The sequence below is a fragment of the Hibiscus syriacus genome, unplaced genomic scaffold, assembly GCF_006381635.1.
Source record: "Hibiscus syriacus cultivar Baekdansim isolate YM2019G1 unplaced genomic scaffold, ASM638163v2 tig00116939_pilon, whole genome shotgun sequence".
Taxonomy (NCBI): Eukaryota; Viridiplantae; Streptophyta; class Magnoliopsida; order Malvales; family Malvaceae; genus Hibiscus; species Hibiscus syriacus.
This window is the reverse complement of record NW_024063477.1, coordinates 1392276-1412953: the sequence shown is the minus strand read 5'-3', so window position 1 is coordinate 1412953 and position 20678 is coordinate 1392276. Positions and strand designations below refer to the sequence as shown.

Here is a 20678-nt window from a genome sequence, read left to right as displayed (position 1 = left end):
TTTGGATATTCAATTAATTCCAAATAAAAATTTAATAATATAAAATTTCAGATCAAATAATATTATAATTCAAAAATATGCAATCTTAATTGACTGACGATAATAGAGAATTTATTAATATTGACTAAATTGATAGATAAATATTTTAAAATAGAAATAAAATATAAATATTTTGATATTGATCTTATCAAAAATAATAATTATTGCCAAAAAATTGACTAATAATGATAGATAATTGATTTATATCGACTAAATTGATACATAAATTAAAATTTAATAAAAAATCAATATATAAACTAAATTTATATGAAAAATAACCACATCATTGTCAATAATTTAACGGCTTAATATTTATATTGAAACTAAAAATAAATTTAAATATATAATTAATTTTATTTAAAAATTAATGATATAAATAATATATTACTTAAAGTTCAATGGTATTGTATTGATTAATTAATTCTACATTTTAAATGGGCTGTAACTGTAAAGCTGTGGATAGTCAGATACCACCAGCCCAAATCATTCGTTTCCACGTCGTGAGTGATTCCATCAGAAAATACCTACAAATATTAAGGGTAGAATCGTCAAACAAAATCCAAAATTCTTTTCTTTTTCCCGGGTATGCAACAACCGCCGGATCGGATGGCCCCAGTCATATGGACGGTAGATCTTTTGTTCATAAATGATAAAGGAAATGGTCTGGAATTGGCGATATGCCGAATTTACTGCACATTTAAGTCGCATTTTATTTCGAGTTTTGAAACTTTTAATTATATATATTTGTCTGTTTCGTTCTTCATTTTTGTTTATTCTTTCCATTTCTGAATACAACGTGAGGCTCTTAAAAGGCTGGTGCTATCTGAGAAGACAACCTCCAACGCCGCGAAATCTCCGATTGTTTCTTAGGTTTCTTCGTTCTCCATCTTGATTTTGTACTTCGGTTTTAAACTGTTCTTGTTCCTTTTGTTTTGTCATTCTGGTGTAACCCATTTTTAAAAGTTTATTTTTTTTCAGACCAATGTATGATGTGCTTGGATTTGGTTTATGTTTTGAAATGATACGTATCTACGTAGGATTGTTGTAATTTCTTGCAACAAATGTACTGATGTTATGTTATTGGTTCTATTTGTTGTAGAAGATGGCTGATGGTGAGGATATTCAACCCCTTGTCTGCGATAATGGAACGGGGATGGTTAAGGTACTAGACTGGAATGTTTTATCATTTAAATGTTGTCCCAATCAGGTATTTAAATTGCAGCTTCCGTCGCGATTTTGGTAGCACTGTGTTCGTGCAATGATGCAATAACAGTTTCGGACGACACTTCCGATAGCACTATTTAAATCCCTGGTTCCAATAAGCTGTTGTAATTCAATTTCGGTGTTTAATATGGTGTTCGAAATTGTTTGTTAGGCTGGATTTGCTGGGGATGATGCTCCAAGGGCGGTGTTTCCCAGCATTGTTGGCCGCCCTCGTCATACCGGAGTGATGGTTGGTATGGGACAGAAAGATGCATATGTTGGGGATGAGGCTCAATCGAAGCGAGGTATTTTAACTTTGAAGTACCCGATCGAGCATGGCATTGTCAACAATTGGGACGACATGGAGAAAATCTGGCATCATACGTTTTACAATGAACTTCGTGTCGCCCCGGAGGAGCATCCTGTTCTTCTCACCGAAGCCCCTCTTAATCCAAAGGCTAACCGTGAGAAGATGACCCAAATCATGTTTGAAACCTTCAATGCGCCTGCTATGTATGTTGCCATTCAAGCTGTTCTTTCCCTTTATGCTAGTGGTCGAACAACTGGTAAGATGTTCCTTGAATATTTCGATTTGTTTCGAAATGTTGTATCGATACCTTGCTTTGGGATCTAAAGGAGAAAAGATCACCCGATTTAGCTAACTAATAATGATAAGGATCTTCGATTGGAAAGCTTTCTTTTCAATTACCATTGATCTTTGCTTGTTTTAATTGCATAACCTACCTTGTAAGTCGATAATCAGTGTTTGAACAGAGAGTTATAGTTTGGCATAGAATTTGAAGAATCAATATGGATTATAATGCACAAAATGAATCTTTTTTCCTTTAGATCCTATTGGAAATCAAATTATATCATGCTTTGCAGGTAGTATTTAGTAGGGTGATGTATTGTTGTAAGATCCTTGTTCTATGTTTATGTACAGGTATTGTGCTCGATTCTGGAGATGGTGTCAGCCACACAGTTCCTATTTATGAGGGATATGCTCTTCCACATGCGATCTTGCGTCTTGATCTTGCTGGCCGTGATCTCACCGATGCCCTGATGAAGATTTTAACTGAACGTGGTTACTCGTTCACCACCACTGCTGAACGGGAAATTGTGAGAGACGTGAAGGAAAAGTTGGCCTACATTGCCCTTGACTTTGAGCAGGAACTAGAAACTGCCAAGACCAGTTCTTCTGTCGAGAAGAGCTATGAGTTGCCAGATGGTCAGGTGATCACCATTGGGTCTGAGCGATTCCGATGCCCAGAAGTCCTTTTCCAGCCATCTATGATCGGAATGGAAGCTGCTGGCATCCACGAAACAACTTATAACTCCATAATGAAGTGTGATGTCGATATCAGGAAGGATTTGTATGGAAACATTGTGCTCAGTGGTGGCACCACCATGTTTCCCGGTATTGCTGATAGAATGAGCAAAGAGATCACAGCGTTGGCTCCTAGCAGCATGAAGATTAAGGTTGTTGCACCACCTGAGAGGAAGTATAGTGTGTGGATCGGGGGATCCATATTGGCATCCCTCAGCACATTCCAACAGGTAAGTTTATCCTGCAGTTATCATTGAGTCGTTTTTATCGAATCGCTTTATGGAAAAATTTCTAACACCGGAACCCTACTTTCCCCCGAGCGCAGATGTGGATTGCGAAAGCCGAGTACGACGAGTCTGGCCCTTCGATTGTGCACAGGAAATGTTTTTGAGCGCAAGCAAGGGAAAGATAGGCTTAGCCTTAACAACTGCTCTCTATTAGGCAGTAATTGCTTCTTACATTGTCATTGCGTGGTTTCATTTCCTGTTTTGTTTGGACAATAACCTTTGAAAGGATCGAAGATTTGTCTGAAATATTCCATTTTCATTGTAGTAGTGAGGGATAATTGCCCAACATTACTTGTTGCTACCAGCTTAATTCATATTATCTATTTTCTTTTTCAATCCCGACGTCGTTTCTAGCTATCATCAATTTGATTACTTTTCAAACCAAGAATAATTGCAATGTTTCTGTTAGGAATTTGAAATCTGAAACAGAACCAAAAGCAGATCCATATAAATAAGGCGAGGTGAAAGATTTAACGTGGTTCGTTCTTATTTAATGAGTAAAACAATAATTCACTATAAATGTCGATCATAAAGAGTATAAATACATGATATCCCATGTATTTTAAACTCGATATATTTAACTGAGAGGACATCAATATGTTAAACATGGTGAGTTGTCTTCCTTTCGAGTCATCGATTTAGAGTAGCTTGACCGTTTCTTCATTATCAGTTTCCGAGTATAACTCTTCTTTCCTTGAGTTTCCATGCATCCCGGAGGCCTTCGTATATTCCGCAAAGTTCTACTTCAAGTATTAAGCAAGGACCAATGTTTTTTCTTAAAGCCCCACTTCAAACTACCATTGTTGTCTCAGATCACTCCGCCGCAAGTTGCTTTCTTTGCTTCCACGTAGATATTTTTTGTGATTGATTTTATCGTATTTAATATACTTTATTAAGTTTTGGGTAAATTACGCTTTTAGTACCTAAACTATTAGTTTTGATCCGTTTTAGTACCTAAACTTTCAATTTTTTCAAAATCATACCTAACGTTTAGTTTTTGTTTCGTTTTAATACCTCGCCATTAAAAACTTACCGGTGATTTGCATGTGGCATTTTTTATGGGTAAATTGCATCATCCATCACTCGACTATCTTCTAACTCCTATTTTGGTCACTAAAGTTAATTTTTTTTAATTTAATTAGTTAACTTTCAAATTACTCTTAATTTAATCACTCTAAATTTCAAATTTATTTTTTATTTTTAATTATATATTAATAAATAATAAAAAATATCATGTCACAAAAATTATTAATAAAATAAATTAGAGTGATTAAAATAGGAGCAATTTGAAAATTGAGTAGTTAAATTTAAAACTTTAAACCAAAATAGAAGTGAGAAGATAGTTGAGTGATGAATGATGTAATTGACTCATAAAAATGGAAAGTCATTAAGTTTTTAATGTAGAGGTACTAAGATGAAACAAAAACTAAATGTTAGGTATGATTTTGAAAAAATTAAAAGTTTAAGTACTAAAACGAATCAAAACTTATAATTTAGATACTAAATACGTAATTTACCCTATACTAAATAATATTAATATTAAATTATTTTAAATTTAATTTTATATATTTAATATTGATATTAATATTAAATATATTATTTTTATAATCATATAATTTTTTACCTATAATAATTTTTCAAATTTCATTTAAGTGTAACCATCCAAAACAACAATACAACACCAAGAGCTATATGAAACAAATAAATTGAGGGTAAACTATCTATTTGGTCACCTACCTATTACTTCATTTTAATTTTGGTCATCCATTTTTTTTTAAAATCACATCTAAAGTTATATTTTAGTTACCCATCGTTAAAAAATTAATGATGATGTTGACGTGATATTTTTAATTATTTTTTAATACTGACATGATATTACCTTGTACTAACAAATCAACATCAACATTAATTTTTTTAACGTCATATGACCAAAATAGAATCAAAATGTAACGTTAAGTATGATTTTGAAAGAAATAATTGTTAGATGACTAAAACACAAACTAAATATTAGGTGGGTGACCAAATAAACAATTTAACTTTGAATTAAATTCAACTTAGAATTATTTTTCATCTCATAGACATTCGTTTTCGTCCCGACATTAATATTATCATTATTATTATTATTATTATTATTATTATTTATTTACAGGCTACAAAACTCAACCGACCTAACAAACATGGGCCCAAATTACATCAGCAGGCCCAATGAACTATCCAAACCCTAAGCCCACTAAGATTAGGGTTTGTTAAAACCCTAATTTTCCACCCTAATTCCAGTTACAGCCGCTGCCACGAGTAGGTGAAAAGTCGCACTGTCGCCATTGTTCCAGCATGTTCCCAATGATCTGACCGCCACACCGTCATCTATAGTAGCAAATCAATAAAAAAATCAACCAAAAGTCATCATCAACAGTAAAACCATACCGAACATGTTGAAAAATCAGATTTTTTGTCAGACTAGGATCCGATTTTTAATGTTTTTGCAGAGAAATCATTTCCCTATGGATTTTAGTCACACCAAACACGCAAATCAGAGACTAAAAAGGGAGATAAAAGAAGAAAATCAGAGGGGGAAAGACATTCGGGATTTGGTTTTCGAAACAAAAAAAAAAACAACAACGAAAAAATAGAAAAAAAAAGAAGAAAAGAAGAGAGTTTTACCTCAAGATTAAGGGTCTTCACCGGTAACGAGGGAGTTGGCCGAACGTTTAAGGTGGCCCATTTGTTTTGGGTTTTGTTTTGTTGAGTTTTAAGGTTCATTGTTTTGGTTTAAGAAAAAAGGGATTTATGGGTGGTGTTTGGTGTATCTCCGAAGAGGATTAACCCCTCATCGGGGTGTCGTGTGGTGGTGGTCGCGGTGGTTCGCGGTCACCGATTAGTTTTCAACTTAAAAAAATGAAAGGGTTGAGAGAAAATAGGGGAGGGGTGCGACTGAAGAGAAAAAAAAATAAAAGAGAAGTTTAGCCAAAATCCTATAATAGGATATTTATAGGGGCTCAAAACAACATAGTCTTAGAGGATTAAAGCTCCAAGTGATCAGCGCATGGGCAAACTACGTGAAGGGGTCTCTGGTTTTAGGAGTTTGCATTGTAGTATTGGATTAAAACTTTCCTAGGTTTATGATTTTGGCCTCTTTTATTTACGTGTGTTCATTTTGGTCACTTTAAGTTATGTATTTTTTATTATTTCGATTTCCAACATGTAATATTAGATATTTACATTTCGGTCCTAAATATATGGGTTTATTACATTTTCAGTGTTTGTAATATGTTATTTTTACATTATGTGCTGTGTTATTTATTTAATTTCTTTTTGAGACATTAACTTTTTAGTTTTATTATTTAGTCCCATTTTGCTTGTTATCTTATTTTTAGGAATATTTTAATTTGAACGTCTTACTTTAAATATGTCCATTTTGGTCTTGAATGATAGAAGTTGGTCTATTTACGAATGTAGTGCCTAGTTTGTGAAATATTTGCAATGGTTGCCTTGATTTCTTGTTGGTTTTATGATTTAATCCCTAAAGTCACAATCTTTATTATTTTGATCCATCATTTACATTTTTGTTAATTTCTTGCTAATTGTAATATTTTCAAATATTATTTTGCACGAAGAATTTATAGAAATGCACCTTAACTGACAAAGAGTGTGTTTCCAATAATTGCTCGAACAAAATAATACCTTTTATATTCAAATGAATTTGTTTTATATATATCTAATATATGTATTTTATCTAAAAATTAGGGTAATATTATTTTATATGAGGAATCCATGAAAAATGCCCCCTTAACTAACTAGGAAGGTATTTTCGAGGATTGTTCGTACAAAATAATATCCCTTATATTTTTTCTAAAAAGGATCATAATTTAAATGTATATTCGAATTTGTCGATTTCAATATTAGATGACGTATAATCGTTTAGATGCCGATTTCGGGCGTTGTGGGGTTCTAATGCTTCCCCAAACGTAATCAACTTCTAAACCCTTTTTCAAAACAAAATTCTAGTTGAATGCAGATCATATTTTTATCTTTTAAAATTATTTTTCTTAAAATTATTTTAAAAGATATTTTTAGGTATTCGACCTATCTAACCCAAAGGTCGATGGTGACTCCAAATCTATTTATTTATTTTTATTTTAAAACTCAACCTTTTCCAATATTAAGTTGGATCGCTCCCCGAAATAACACCAAAAAATTTAAGGACCGTTTTGACACATCTATCATTCGATGATGAATTTATGATCACATAACCCTAACTTATAAAACCTTTATCTTTTTCCCTTCATCTCCTCACAACAATAAAAGCTAAACTAATTTCAAACTAAAAGTGTAGTTTCGATCACAGAGAATTAGAACTATATAAGAAATTTAATTAATGGAAACCGACAAAAAATTGAAGGAAACTTTTAAATGCTTATACAATTAAATTTTGGGTAAACTATGCATTTAGTACCTAAACTATTAGTTTTGATATATTTTAGTACCTAAACTTTCAATTTTTTTCAAAACCATATCAAAAGTTTAGTTTTTGTTCCATTTTAGTACCCCTCCATTAAGTTTTGGAAAAAAATGAAAGTCTAGGTACCAAAACATGTTTAGTACCTAAATCATACTTAAGTTTTGAAAAAAATTAAAAAATTAAGGTACTAAAATGGATCAAAACTGAGAGTTTAGGTACTAAACGCGTTAAGTTTTTAACGACGGGGTATTAAAATGAAATAAAAAGTAAGCTTTAGGTATGGTTTTGAAAAAACTGAAAGTTTAAGTATTAAAACGGATGAAAACTGATAGGTTAAGTACTAAATGTGTAAATTACCCTTAAATTATGTATATATTGATGATATATTTCTATCTCTTAAAATTTTATAAGTTTGATCCTATCAAAAAAATTACATCGATCTTACAGGATGGAGCTTTTCTGAAACGAGCATATTCAGTCTTGGTCACTTTGGTCCAAAAACTAGCGCTAGTTATTCATATATTTTTTGGTAAATCATATAGGGGTTTGATCTATTATTGATTGACTAATTCAAATCAAATATTACATATGTCTACTATGGAGACATCCTCCCAATTCAGTTGAGCCATTCACAATATTAGGATTTGAACCTCTAACCATACTCAAGGAATATAATATATCATCCCATTATACCAATTACTTATTAGTTACTATCATTGGTGTTCGATTTATTACTTAATATCCACCATTTTATAGTTAATTTATATGATTGCTTTTATCTTCTTATGGGAGATGAGGTCGGTACCACATCAACCAACCGTTTTATTAGTTAAAACTTCAAACTTTATTTCATACACAGCTCATCACATGTCTTCCAATCAAATTTATAAGCCAATGAAGTCTTGTTTTGATGCAAGAAAATGGGGAAAGAAAGTTTTGGGTACACGTTGCATGTGATATGAATGGTATTTATGAAAGCACATAAAAAAGTGGGATGACTAGGAAATGTTGCATGTTCCAACTTGAATTTAACTTTCCATACGCATATAGTTGATGGTTCGTTGAGAGTATTAACTGTTCTTCACCTACACATCGCCCAACCCATAAATACCCACGCATTCCCTTCCTTCTTCATCTGCTCCTTTTTATTCTCTGTTTTTTTACCAAGAAAAAGAAACCAAATCTTTCCTTCTTTGTTCGAAAAACAAGAAAATGTCTGGTTTCATTTTGTTGGTAACAGGTTGGCCTGGACCCAGCGGCTTCGGTTCAGCTTCTACTGCTGAAGAGGTTACTCAAGGCATCGATGGAACCAACCTCACTGCTATAATAACCGGTAGGCTATCACGTTTTCTCTCACACTTCGTTTATATACTGTATATATAATTTTTTTATGACATTGTACAAGTTGTCCGAGACTTTCGGATTGACTCATTTGTTTATATATGTAATGTTTCGAGTTTCAACATAACCATGTTCTTCGCTCGTCTTTTCTGCATTATTCTGCGACGTTTTGATTCTTTTGAGGTGGTAAATTGCAGGCGGAGCAAGTGGAATTGGGTTGGAGACTTCAAGAGTATTGGCTCTTCGTGGTGTTCATGTCATCATCGGTGCGAGGAACTTGAAAGCTGCTAATGAAGAAAAAAAAATCATTCTTGCAAAAACCGAAACCGCACGAGTTGATGTCTTGGAGCTCAATCTGTGCTCCATTAAATCCATCAGAGAATTTGCAGACAACTTCATCGCTCTTAATCTTCCTCTCAATATCTTGATGTAATTTCAAGCACCCTAATTAAACGACCATTCTTTTTAAGGAATCAATAACAAGTGTTTTACAACGTTGTCTGTCTCAGTAACAATGCCGGGATCATGTTCTGTCCCTTTCATCTTTCTCAAGATGGAATCGAGGTTCAGTTTGCAACTAATCATATTGGTAAGTTCAAAGAAATTAGCAGTATTTCTTCTATTTTCTTTTAGTTCAAGACTAATCTTTGTTGCTGTATTTTCCCCAGGGCATTTCCTCTTAACCGAGCTTCTTTTAGACAAAATGAAGAACACAGTGAAAGCTAGTGGTGTTCAAGGAAGGATTGTGAACTTATCATCAATAGCACACACCTATTGTTATGAAAATGGGATCCAATTTGATCGGATAAATGCTAAAGAAGGGTACTTATTGTTTGATTTGAGATCTATTATATGATTTTCTGCTAAAATTGTGTTTTATTTGTTTTTCCTTTTCAGTTACAATGACAAAAGAGCATATGGACAGTCCAAATTAGCAAATATATTGCATGCCAATGAACTCTCTCGCCGATTGCAGGTAAAATTCTCGATCTATGTGATTTGCCTTACCTTGTAAGGCAAGTAATCTTTGCTTCATGTGACGAACCAGTCAATTGTGCTAACCTAAATTTAGATCATATAGTTCCCGTGTTGGAGTTATTATTACTAGGGTGTAATCAACTCAGGTCGAGTTGTTTTTATGTGAACTTCGATCACGGGCTAAAAAGGTCCTGATGATGATGGATCAATTGCTTGATATACTTGATATAAATGTACCATAAATTTGCCTACAAAAGTAGCTGTAACATCGTTTTGGCTTTTAAATGATGTGTAGGAGGAAGGTGTGAACATCACAGTAAATTCAGTTCATCCAGGATTGATAATGACGCCTCTGTTTAAGCACGTTGCCATTCTAATGAGTACTGATTTTCACATTCCGAATTCCATTCATAAACCTTGTTTTTCTTTTCACCATTTATTTCCTAATTTGCATGTTTATGTTGCAGAGTTTTTCAAGTTCTTCAGTTTCTTCCTATGGAAGAATGTTCCACAGGTAAAATCCGGATTTTTTTCTCAAGTTTAAGATCGAAATTAACCTTTCAAAACCGTGTTTAGGGTGCAGCTACGACGTGCTACGTGGCCCTCCACCCACGGCTGGAGGGAGTCACCGGGAAGTACTTTGTAGACTGCAATGAGATGACACCAAGTTCATATGCTAGAGATGAGGCTTTGGCAAGGGAATTATGGGAATTCAGCCACAAATTGATAAACTCAGTTTCAAAATGAAAACTAGTACCGATTACATAAAGATAAAAGATGCCTACGGTCGTGTTCTTTGGTTACTTACTAGAAAGTTGAAACAGTTGCATTGCTACAGAATTCTCTTTATTATATTGAAACATCGATCTTGGAAGATGTCATTACTTTTCGTTTATAGGATAAAGTTAACCAATCACAAACAAAAGTTCAACCACAAATGGCACCTTGAAAGAAGCGTTGAATCTACCTTTAGCTGGCTGAAATATTCAATATGTGATTACGGGTTTAGAAGTCCATAACTGCAGGTTGCACCAGAGAAAATCGATCAAGGTAATGAAAAATTTTAGACTCTGCATATAGGACGACTCGTATAAACAGATAGAAGTTCGTACCATGTAATACTTAGACAGTAGAGCCAGCAAAGCACTGAGCTGTGTATTAAATACCGCATCGCCGATACCCAGTCGGAATCGTCATGAGATATAACCAGCAGTAAGTAGGATAGAGAGTGAATGTAGCTGGAAGTTAAATGTAGAAAGCATTATGTGACTGCATTGTTCTACCTGCATTATATGGCAGTAGATTCACCAAGTGATTAAATGAGCAGTGATTAGCATGTAGGCTTCAAATTTGCAGCTATGAACAACCAATAACCAGTAGTTCCCAGAACCAGAGCATTCTTAGACCCTATTACTCGAACCGCCAATGATGCAAACAATGAGAAAACCGCAAAAGACACGTACGGTATCCCAAGCGTCACCATTCCCAAGTTCCCTTGCTGAAACCCAAAGAAAAGATCAAACTTTTCGATTTAATGATTCTGCAAAACTATGAAATCTTCAAAAAAAGATTTGGGAGTTTCAAATAGCAGTCAGTCTTCTCCTTAACCAAACAGCTGGAGGAAAATTTACAGTCAATGAATAAGAATGGAAAGCAGTAGAAGAAACTCACAGCACTAACAGTAGTCTTCAAATTCTGTGCAGCTCCATAAGCGAGGAAGACCAGCAAGAAGGCACAGCTCAAAATATGAACATCCCTTGTTCAGTTTTTAGGAATTTCTTTTGCCGAAACATCATCAACAAGTGGCTCCACCTCTTCTCGAGTACCCACCGATTCGATTGCCTATATGACTTCTAACATTCTCGAGTCGATCTTTTTTTTAAGTTTAATGAACGAATTGGATGAGACTATAGTAACAAGATAAAAGTCTAATGAAGGGGTGTTAGGTTTTGGATTCTCTGTAGATTTTCTTCATAGCTATACTTGTTCTATGAATCTATGGAAGAATGATCGATCATGGTTTATGTATTTGTTTTTGTAATACAATTCCTGGGATTGTATCAAGTTCAAGAAGAAATGGTAAATATTAGTGTATCTGCAGATAAAATAGACATGCTGGTTGAATACAATAATGAATCACTGCCTGAAAACATGGAAGGTGGAAGATGATCTCATCCTCACGCTAGAAAAAGAACAAAAAACAGTAGAATAATTTTCTTAAATTCAGAGTCCAAGCATTTCATCTTCCCACAAAATTGTGAATAATTTCATGTTCATTAACAACAGGATAGGATCTTACATACTCTATATGAACATTGAACGCCAACTTCATATAATGTAACATTGAAGCTTCTTCTTTGCAACGTTTAGCTGAGAGCAGTAACTAGCTTCATCTTGACCAGTAAGATTTCTTCTGTTGTCCAGGATGTTCCCGAGGGTAGCTAAGGCATCTTGAAATTTACGGATTCTAATAAACCTCTTATCATGGAAACCTCACTGTCTGAACAGTTGGTTTTCTCGATCACCATATTAACCAACTTAATTAAGGTATCCTCCATAGATAATGCACACAGTCCTTCGGCCAGCATATAGAATGATGAGAATTCGGGTATAAATCCTTTCTCGATCATCTCAACTACGAAATCAACTATTATGAACCGAGAAGAAAAGAAAAGGAAAATTCGAAGGAAGGAAGGAAGGTTTTTAGAAGAAGAAAAGCAGAGAGATTACAAAATTAAGATTTTCATTCATTCATCAGATAGATTCTTCTTCCCTAGTACACGGTTTTATTTGCATTACAATGTACTATGGCAAATAAGAAAAGGACAGCTGTATAACTAACTCTCTAACAGACTCCTTGCATATAAGCTAGATATTTTCCTCCTTTGGGCAGTTGACTGGATTCCCGCCTGAGCCCATCTCCTCAGCAGCCCAACTCATCTTCTGGTCCATCTTCAGGTAATTTCCTCTAGTATTCTCACTAGGAATTGAAATCCCTAATTCCATGATCCCTTTCTTTCAATCCCTAATTCCTCATCCATTTCCCCTAATTCTCTCGCTTCAATTCTAATCTCCCCATCTTGTTCTTCTCTTTCATTCGTGACAATACCCCTCCATTAGCAGATCCTTGTCCCCAATGATCAAAATCAGGAAACTGGGCGCGCAAGACTGTATAATCTTCCAATGTATCGTTTTCAGAACTCAAATTCATCCATTGAACCAATAATTGAGTAACAACACAGTTATCTCGTTTTACAATTCTTTTGCCTAAAATCTTCTCAGGAAATACTTTCAGTTGGCCATCATCTATTACTTGAGGAGGTTCTGATGAAGCTACTGTCTTTTCTCTAAGTTTTCACTTCAGGAGGCTGACATGGAAAACATGATGGATACGAGCAGTCTCTGGTAAGTCTAATTTATAAGCAACCTCACCAATCTTTTCCAGAATCTTGTAAGGACCATAAAATGGGCTGCTAACTTCAAGTTTTTTCTGATTGCTAGGGAAGTCTACCGATATGGTTGTAGTTTTAGGTACACCTCTTCTCCCACATTAAATGTCCTTTCATTACTATTTTTGTCAGTTTGATGTTTCATACGATTTTTTGCTTGCTGTAATTGATCGCGGACAATTTGTCTAAGCTTCTCTCTATCTTGTAGTAATGTCTAAACATTGTTTACATTAGATTCAGAACACCATAACATTATAGAAGGTTTGTATCCATATAGTGCTTCAAAAGGGGTAATTTTAAATGATGTGTATTGTACCACCATTCAGCATGAGGTAACCATCTTGCCCATTGTGTAGGTTTTAGAAAACACAAACCTCTTAAGTACTTCTTAAGGCATTGATTCACTCGCTCAGTTTGACCTTCCGTCTCAGGATGGTAGGCTGTGCTATAGAGTGTGTTGGTTCCCAATTGCTTCATTAGTTCTTTCAGAAAAGGCTAATGAAGGTATTGTCTCGATCTGAAATGGCCATCTTAGGCTGACTATGAAGCTTATATACCTGATCTAAATATAATTTAGCCACTTTCATCATAATATAGGGATGAGAAAGTGCTAAAAATGAGCATATTTAGCCAGTTTATCCACTACCACTAAAATGCAATTCTTATGCAAAGAAATAGGTAAACCTCTAATAAAATCATAGTTATCACCTCCCATGCTTGTTGAGGAATTGGAATTGGTTGTAGCAGCCCAGTTTAGCCACATGCTCCACCTTAGTGCATTGGCAGACATCACATTGTTGTACATAATTAGAGACCATCTTTTTAAGTTTAGGCCAGTAAAAATAAGCTTTCACCCGCTGATATGTATCTTGAATACCCGAATGCCCTCCATGTGGAGAGTCATATAAAATTTATAGGATCTTAAATCGTAAAGCACCTGTCTCTCCCACATAAACTCCATCCTTGTAACACAAAACACCTTTTGAAAACTTCCAATTTAGAGCACTAGCAATGTTAATAGTTACTGCTCGAATATATTCTTTAGCTGCAACATCATTTTCATAGTTTTGTTCAATGTCCTTAACCCAAGTTGGGATGATAATCATGGCACTCATATGTTTACACTCACCTATCTGCACAAATTGTCTTGACAAAGCGTTTGCCACAACATTAGTACGCCCTTTCCTGTATTGAATTGTGTAGTCTAAACCCAATAATTTGGTAAATCCCTTCTTCTGAATTGTTGTTGTGAGTTTCTGTTCTAACAAATACTTCAAAGGTTCATGGTCTGTTTTAATGATAAATGGACCACATTCAAGATAATGTCGCCATTTCGAATCTGCCAAAAGAATGGCCAGATATTCATTCTCATAGATAGAAAGGTCCATGTTTTTAGGGCTTAAAGCTTTACTAAGGTAGGCCAAAGGACGACCTCCTTGGGATAAAATAACCCCTATACCCTCTAAGCTCGCATTAGTTTCTAAACAAAACTCTTTAGTGAAATCAGGAAGAGCCAAAACTGGAGCCTTACACATTACTTCCTTCAATTGATTAAAGGCTATCAATGTTGTAGGAGTCCATTTAAAACCTTATTTTTTTTAACATCATTGTAAGTGGACGACTAATTGCACCATAACCTTTGATGATCCTTCTATAATAGCATGTTAACCCCAAGAATCCCCGAAGAGATTTTAAATTTTGAGGAAGTGGCCAATTTTTCATGGCAACAATTTTTGATGGATCAGTGGAAACCCATTGAGCATTAATAATGTGGCCTAAATATTCCATTTGTGGCTATCCAAAGTAGCATTTACTCCTCTTAGCATAAAGCTGATGTTGTGTCAGTATTTCTAAAACTTTTCTCAAGTGTAGTGCATGAGCAGACAATGTAGTGTTGTACACTAATATATCATCAAAAAATACCATAACAAAATTTCTCAAATAGAGAGTGAACAAACCATTATAAGAGATTGAAACGTAGCAGAGGCATTTGTAAGACCAAAGGGCATTAACTTAAATTCAAAATTTTCATGATGAGTGCGAAAGGCAGTTTTGTAGATGTCTCTAAGCTGAATTTGAATCTGCCAATTGCCAGACCTTAAGTCTAATTTAGAAAAATAGGTTGCTCCATGTAATTCATCTAATAAGTCCTCCACCACTGGTATTGGAAATTTATTCTTCACTGTTTGATTGTTTAGCTGCCTATAATCTACATAAAATCACCAAGAAGCATCCTTTTTCTTAACCAGTAAGCAAGGTGAGGAAAAAGGTCTTTTGCTTGCTTGAATGATAGAGGCTGCTAACATGTCAGAAATTTGTCTTTCCACCTCTACTTTTTGATGTTGTAAAAATCTATAAGGCCGCAAATTGATCGGAGCCGCACCCGGTTTAAGTGTAATTGTATGGTCATGTACTCTTTCAGGAGGTAATCCTGTAGGTTCCTCAAAAACTCCTGCAAATTCTGCTAACAGTGGTTGTAACTCATTAGGTACATGCTTCTCATCAATTTCCATAGTTAGCAAATAAATTTCCCCCAATAAATCTGGATCCTTAGCAGTGATCTTTTGCATTTTGTCATTAGAGATTGTTTTCATAAGGAAGGGTGTTTGATGACCTAAATAGATAATTGTTGTCCCTCATTCTCAAAAGTAATAGTTATGGAATTAAAATCCATAAGGATTGGGCTATATTTGTGCATCCAATCGACTCCAAGGACCATATCACTGCCTCTTAGATTGAGTACCGGAAATCATGAAAAAACTGATGGCCTTGCATAATCCAATATAACTGATTGATTTTAGCTGAACCAAATAATTTCTCACCATTAGCAACTGTAATGGCTAGTGGTTGAGTTGAAACTAACCAGTACCATCTTTAGCCCATTTAGGAGTGATAAAGTTGTGTGTGTTGCCACTGTTAATAAGAATATTGAGAGGTTTACCCTTGACCAAGCCTTGAATTCAAATTGTAGTATACCCGATGCTACCTGTGAGAGCATTGACTGAAATTTCAGATTCTCATATTTATCATTTGAATCCCCCAAAACTTCTTCTGTTATGATTGTTTCTTCCTAGTTATCCAATTCCTCAATAGCATTCAGTTGTCTTAACTTGCATTGGTGACCTGGTTGAAATCTTTCACCACATTTTAACACAAATTATTCAATCTGCGATACTCCAGCAAATTGGTCTTGCTGGGAGGATTTGGCAGAACTTTTTGGTTTGTTTGAATAGCAACAAGTTTGTTAAAATTGGTTTGGGTGGGAATCTTAAGTTTTGTTTCTGTCGTTTGCTTTCAAAATCCATTGAAATCTCATATAATTTAGTCTGCCTGTAAGCCTCGGTTACCTCTTTAGGGTTGAGAGCTTTGACCATATGTTTCAATTCCTCCTTTAGTCCACTTATGAAAATGGACACAAAAAATTCCTCCCCCAAGGTTGGATTCTGTATTAGAATGAAAGGTTTCAGCTCTTCAAACCTCACTTGATATTCTTCCACCATTCCTTTTTGAATTAACTTACTAAATTATTCTATGACATCTGCATACTGCATATCACTAAGTTGATGACACAAGTCTGCTTCAAACTCATGCCAATGTACTCGATTTTTTTGCATGATATAACCATCAAACCATGATTCAGTTTTCCCTATAAATACATCGCAATTATCTCAACTCTTTATTCTTCAGGAATTCCAAAGAGATGAAAGAACTTATGACATTTTTGCACCCAACCCCTTAGATTCGTTCCATCAAAAATTTTTAGCTCTACTTTAGGCCTAGGAAGTATAAATCCAGTATTTCCTACTGCTCCTCCTTGAACTATTATAGCCCCATCATATTTGATTAATCCATTTGTGACTCATAGGGTTTAGATTTGAGGATGTCTGGTTTATCCGTGTTGTACGAGAATCTGGACTTATCATTAATCACTGTCACCATCACTGGTTTATTTTCTTCAACTTTAGTTAGAGTGGGTGTAGCAATCTGCTTCTTTTATGAGCTCGTCATATATTGCTCATCATTCCTCCCCGTTAATATTCGTAGGACTTGTTCTATATAGGCTTGATTGGTGTTCATCTTCGATTCCAGATTGTTTAAACGACTGTTTTTTCTCCTCCCACCACTTTGGAGGTTTCGTTTCATCACTGACTTGTTCTACTCATTTTGATAACTCTTCAATCTGCTGCTGAATGGCAGTAAGTTCAGTTGACCAGTAAGTTCAGTTGACTCTGCCATTACTCGATTCTTTTTCTGTTTTCCCAGTTTGCTAATGCCAGTAATTTAGGCTCTGATGTCAATTTGTTATGAAACGAGAAGAATGGAGAAGAAAATTTGAAGGAATGAAGGTTTTATAAGAAGAAAAACAGAGAGATTACAGAAATAATATTTTCATTCATTCATCAGGTAGATTCTTCTTCCCTAGTACACTTTTTTATTTTCATTACAATGTACTATGGCAAATAAGAAAAGGACGTTGTATAACTAACTCTCTAATAGACTCCTTGCAGATAAGCTAAATATTTTCCTCCTTTGGGCTGTTGACTGGATCCCTGCCTGAGCCCATCTCCTCTACCCAACTCATCTTCTGCTCCAACTCTAGGTAATTTCCTCTAGCCTTCTTATTAGGAATTGAAATCCATAATTCTCTGATCCCCTTTCTCTCAATATGTAATTCCTCATCCATTTCCCCTTATTCTCTCGCTTCAATTCTAATCTCCCCGTCTTGTTCTTCTCTTTCATTCGTGACATCAGCAGCTTCTCCAATTGGTCCACCACCACTACAAAGGCCACGAAATAATATCTTGTTTGTGACGACATCAGGAGGGTCACACTTCTCCAACATCTCTCTGTAAAGCCTCATAGCTTCATTACCTCTCTTTCTTCTAAATTGTGTTTGAATAACTGGGTTATAAGCATGTGGAGTCAACCATCCATTTCATCTGAATTGTTCTAAGTAGTCTACTTGCAACCTCGACTCTACATGCCTTACAAAGGCCCCAATCAGGGTTTCGTATGTTACAATGTCTGGTTCACACCCGTTTGAAGTCATGGTTTGGACAATATCCGCCGACTTTTTAATATCATCAGACCTGTAAAAGTATGTAAGCAAAGAATTGTATGTGAATTTATCAGGCTTCAAGCCTTCTATTAGCATTTGGTCCATAAGCTGAGCAGCCTCTTCTACCCTCTTATTTTTGAAAAGATCGTCGATGAGGGTGTTATATGTCACGAAATTTCTTGAAACCCCTTGAATTTCCATCTCATCAAAGATATCCTCTGCTTCTCGGACCCTCTTATTTTTGCATAACCCATCGATCAATGTATTATAAGTAATAACATTCCAAGCACAGCCACTCGATTTCATTTCTTCCAGCAGACGTAAAGCTTCTTCTAGATTCTCTCTGCAACAAAAGCTATCAATCAACATGTTGTAGGTAAATTCATCGGGTTTGCACCCATTATTTTTCATCTCCTCAAACAATTCCACAACAATACTATGATTTCTTGTCAGGCACAGACCTTGAATCAAAGAATTAAATGTGCAAACATCAGGTAAAACCCCCTTACTCGTAAGTACACGAGCAAGCTCGGTGGCCTCTTCAATTTGGTTCTCCTTACACAAGGTGCTAATTAAAGTATTATTTGTAACAATGTTGGGCGAACAATCCCTCGAAACCATTTGGTCTAAAACCTCCACTGCCTCCTTGATCTCACTAATTTTACACAATCCCGAAATCAAAGAGTTGTAAGTAAATATATCTAGATCAAACCCCTCACGAAGCATCACATCCATGATCTCCAAAGCATGTTTAACATAGCATGCATTACATAAACCATTCACCAACGTATTGAAGGTGAACTGATATGGGTAAAACCCGTCATTCGCCGTCATCTCTTGTATAAAATCCAAGGCTTCCTCCACCCTACCTTCCTTACAAAATCCAAGCACCAAAACATTCACGCACATTAGTAACCGGACAAATAGCATCCACCATTTGTTCTCTAACCCTCAATGCACCATCCATATTACCTTCATCAATAAACCCTTGAATAATCATGGTAAACGTTTTCTCATCAGGGGCTAAACAATAACCAAACATCTCTTCCATCATTAAAATGGCAGGCCTAATTTGATGTGCATTACACGAAGCCTTAATCAATATGTTAAAAGTGGACACATCAGGCTTAATCCCTCTACTAATTATCTCATTATGACTGCCATAACCTCTCTCTTTTTGACGAACCAACTCGAATTTACGACTCATTTGGAAAATTTTGAATTTTTGTGTTTATTTTGAAAACAATTGATTTGGAGTCGCCATCGACCTTTGTGTTAGGTAGATCGAATACTTAAAAACGTCTTTTAAAACAATTTTTTAAATTGTTTTTAAGACAAAAAATGGTTTGCGTTTATCAAAAACTCAACTTAACGGATCTGAGAGTTGGATACTCGTGGGGAAGGATAAACACCCCACAATGCTCAAAATTGATACTTAATTGCTTATATATTATCGTAAATGGTGGAAATTATAAATTCGAATATAAAAATTAAATTACGATCCATTTATTGAATATTGATTAATTTGTTCCGAAACAATTATTAGAGAAAATTCTTTAATTTTAGAAAAAATCACGAGATTTGCATTCCGACTACTAGGAATGATATCTCATCGATCTCCTCTCTATAGAAGAATGCCCCCTTCATTCATGGGGTTAAAATATAATAAAAAGAATTACAACATTAAAGCAAGTAAAATGTAAGTACTGAAATTAAATAAAGAAAATAAAAGGCATAAATTTAAAAGTGTATAAAATTAAATAAAAATGTAATAAAAATAAAATGTTAGTGTCAAACTTTATTATTTATCCCAGACCGTAAATAGTGTGAGTCGTACCCCGAGGCAGGTCCTAGCAAGGTCGTACATGGTTCGAACATAAAATAAAATAAATAAATAAAAGGTTAGCGGTTAGTGATTAGTAGTTAGAAAGGTTAGTAGTTAGTGGTTAACAGAGTCCGAACTATAATAATATGGATCGTACCCCAGATCGGGTCACCACATGCTCGAATCAAACATTCGAATATGAATGAAATTAAAACAGGGATCAAAATAAAATAAAATAAACAGTGAGCATATTATAAATAAAAACCAATGGCCATAATAAAAGAAAAATAAAACTACATCAGCTAATTTCAAAATAAAAAGTATAAATGATTAATTAAAATAAAACTAATGAAACTACAACATCATATTCAAAAATAATTAAAAAAACGAGGGATGAGTGACTATTTCGTAAAAAAGCCCCTCAATGTTAGGGACCTGAGAAGGATTAACCCTAAAACTTCTTAATAAACACATAACAAAGCAATAAGGTAAATTATCACGATCAGACCTTACATTCAAAATAAAATTCAGAATAATCCAAAATCAATGACAAAAATGCAAATACGCGACTAAAGTTGAGGGGTTATACATAAATTAATCCAACAAATCTAATATTAACTTAATATTTCAATAAAAAAAAACCTAAAAATTAACCTAAAACAGAACTAACCCTCCTCCATCCTTCATTTGCTCTCTCACATTTTCCATTTT

At 34.7% G+C, this 20678-nt stretch overlaps 3 protein-coding genes across 3 annotated transcripts; 2 read left to right on the top strand and 1 right to left on the bottom strand.

Moving 5' to 3' along the window:
* The first annotated feature begins 1099 nt into the window (after positions 1-1099).
* LOC120188191 (actin-like) lies at positions 1100-3107 on the top strand. Its single transcript, XM_039191698.1, has 4 exons — positions 1100-1201; positions 1415-1808; positions 2186-2799; positions 2895-3107. The coding sequence occupies exons 1-4, from the start codon at positions 1142-1144 to the stop codon at positions 2958-2960; spliced, it is 1134 nt and encodes a 377-aa protein (XP_039047629.1). The 5' UTR covers positions 1100-1141; the 3' UTR covers positions 2961-3107.
* Positions 3108-8463: 5356 nt separating this feature from the next.
* Positions 8464-10384, top strand: LOC120188192 (short-chain dehydrogenase TIC 32 B, chloroplastic-like). The gene is made up of 8 exons (XM_039191699.1): positions 8464-8648; positions 8854-9085; positions 9166-9245; positions 9325-9478; positions 9554-9632; positions 9930-10014; positions 10102-10148; positions 10211-10384. Exons 1-8 carry the CDS (start codon positions 8528-8530, stop codon positions 10379-10381), a joined length of 969 nt encoding a protein of 322 aa, XP_039047630.1. The 5' UTR covers positions 8464-8527; the 3' UTR covers positions 10382-10384.
* A 7389-nt stretch (positions 10385-17773) lies between these two features.
* LOC120188251 (pentatricopeptide repeat-containing protein At3g53700, chloroplastic-like) lies at positions 17774-18976 on the bottom strand. The gene is made up of 2 exons (XM_039191734.1): positions 18069-18976; positions 17774-17966 (listed from the first exon to the last, which is right to left on the bottom strand). Exons 1-2 carry the CDS (start codon positions 18974-18976, stop codon positions 17774-17776), a joined length of 1101 nt encoding a protein of 366 aa, XP_039047665.1.
* Between the last annotated feature and the right edge of the window lie 1702 nt (positions 18977-20678).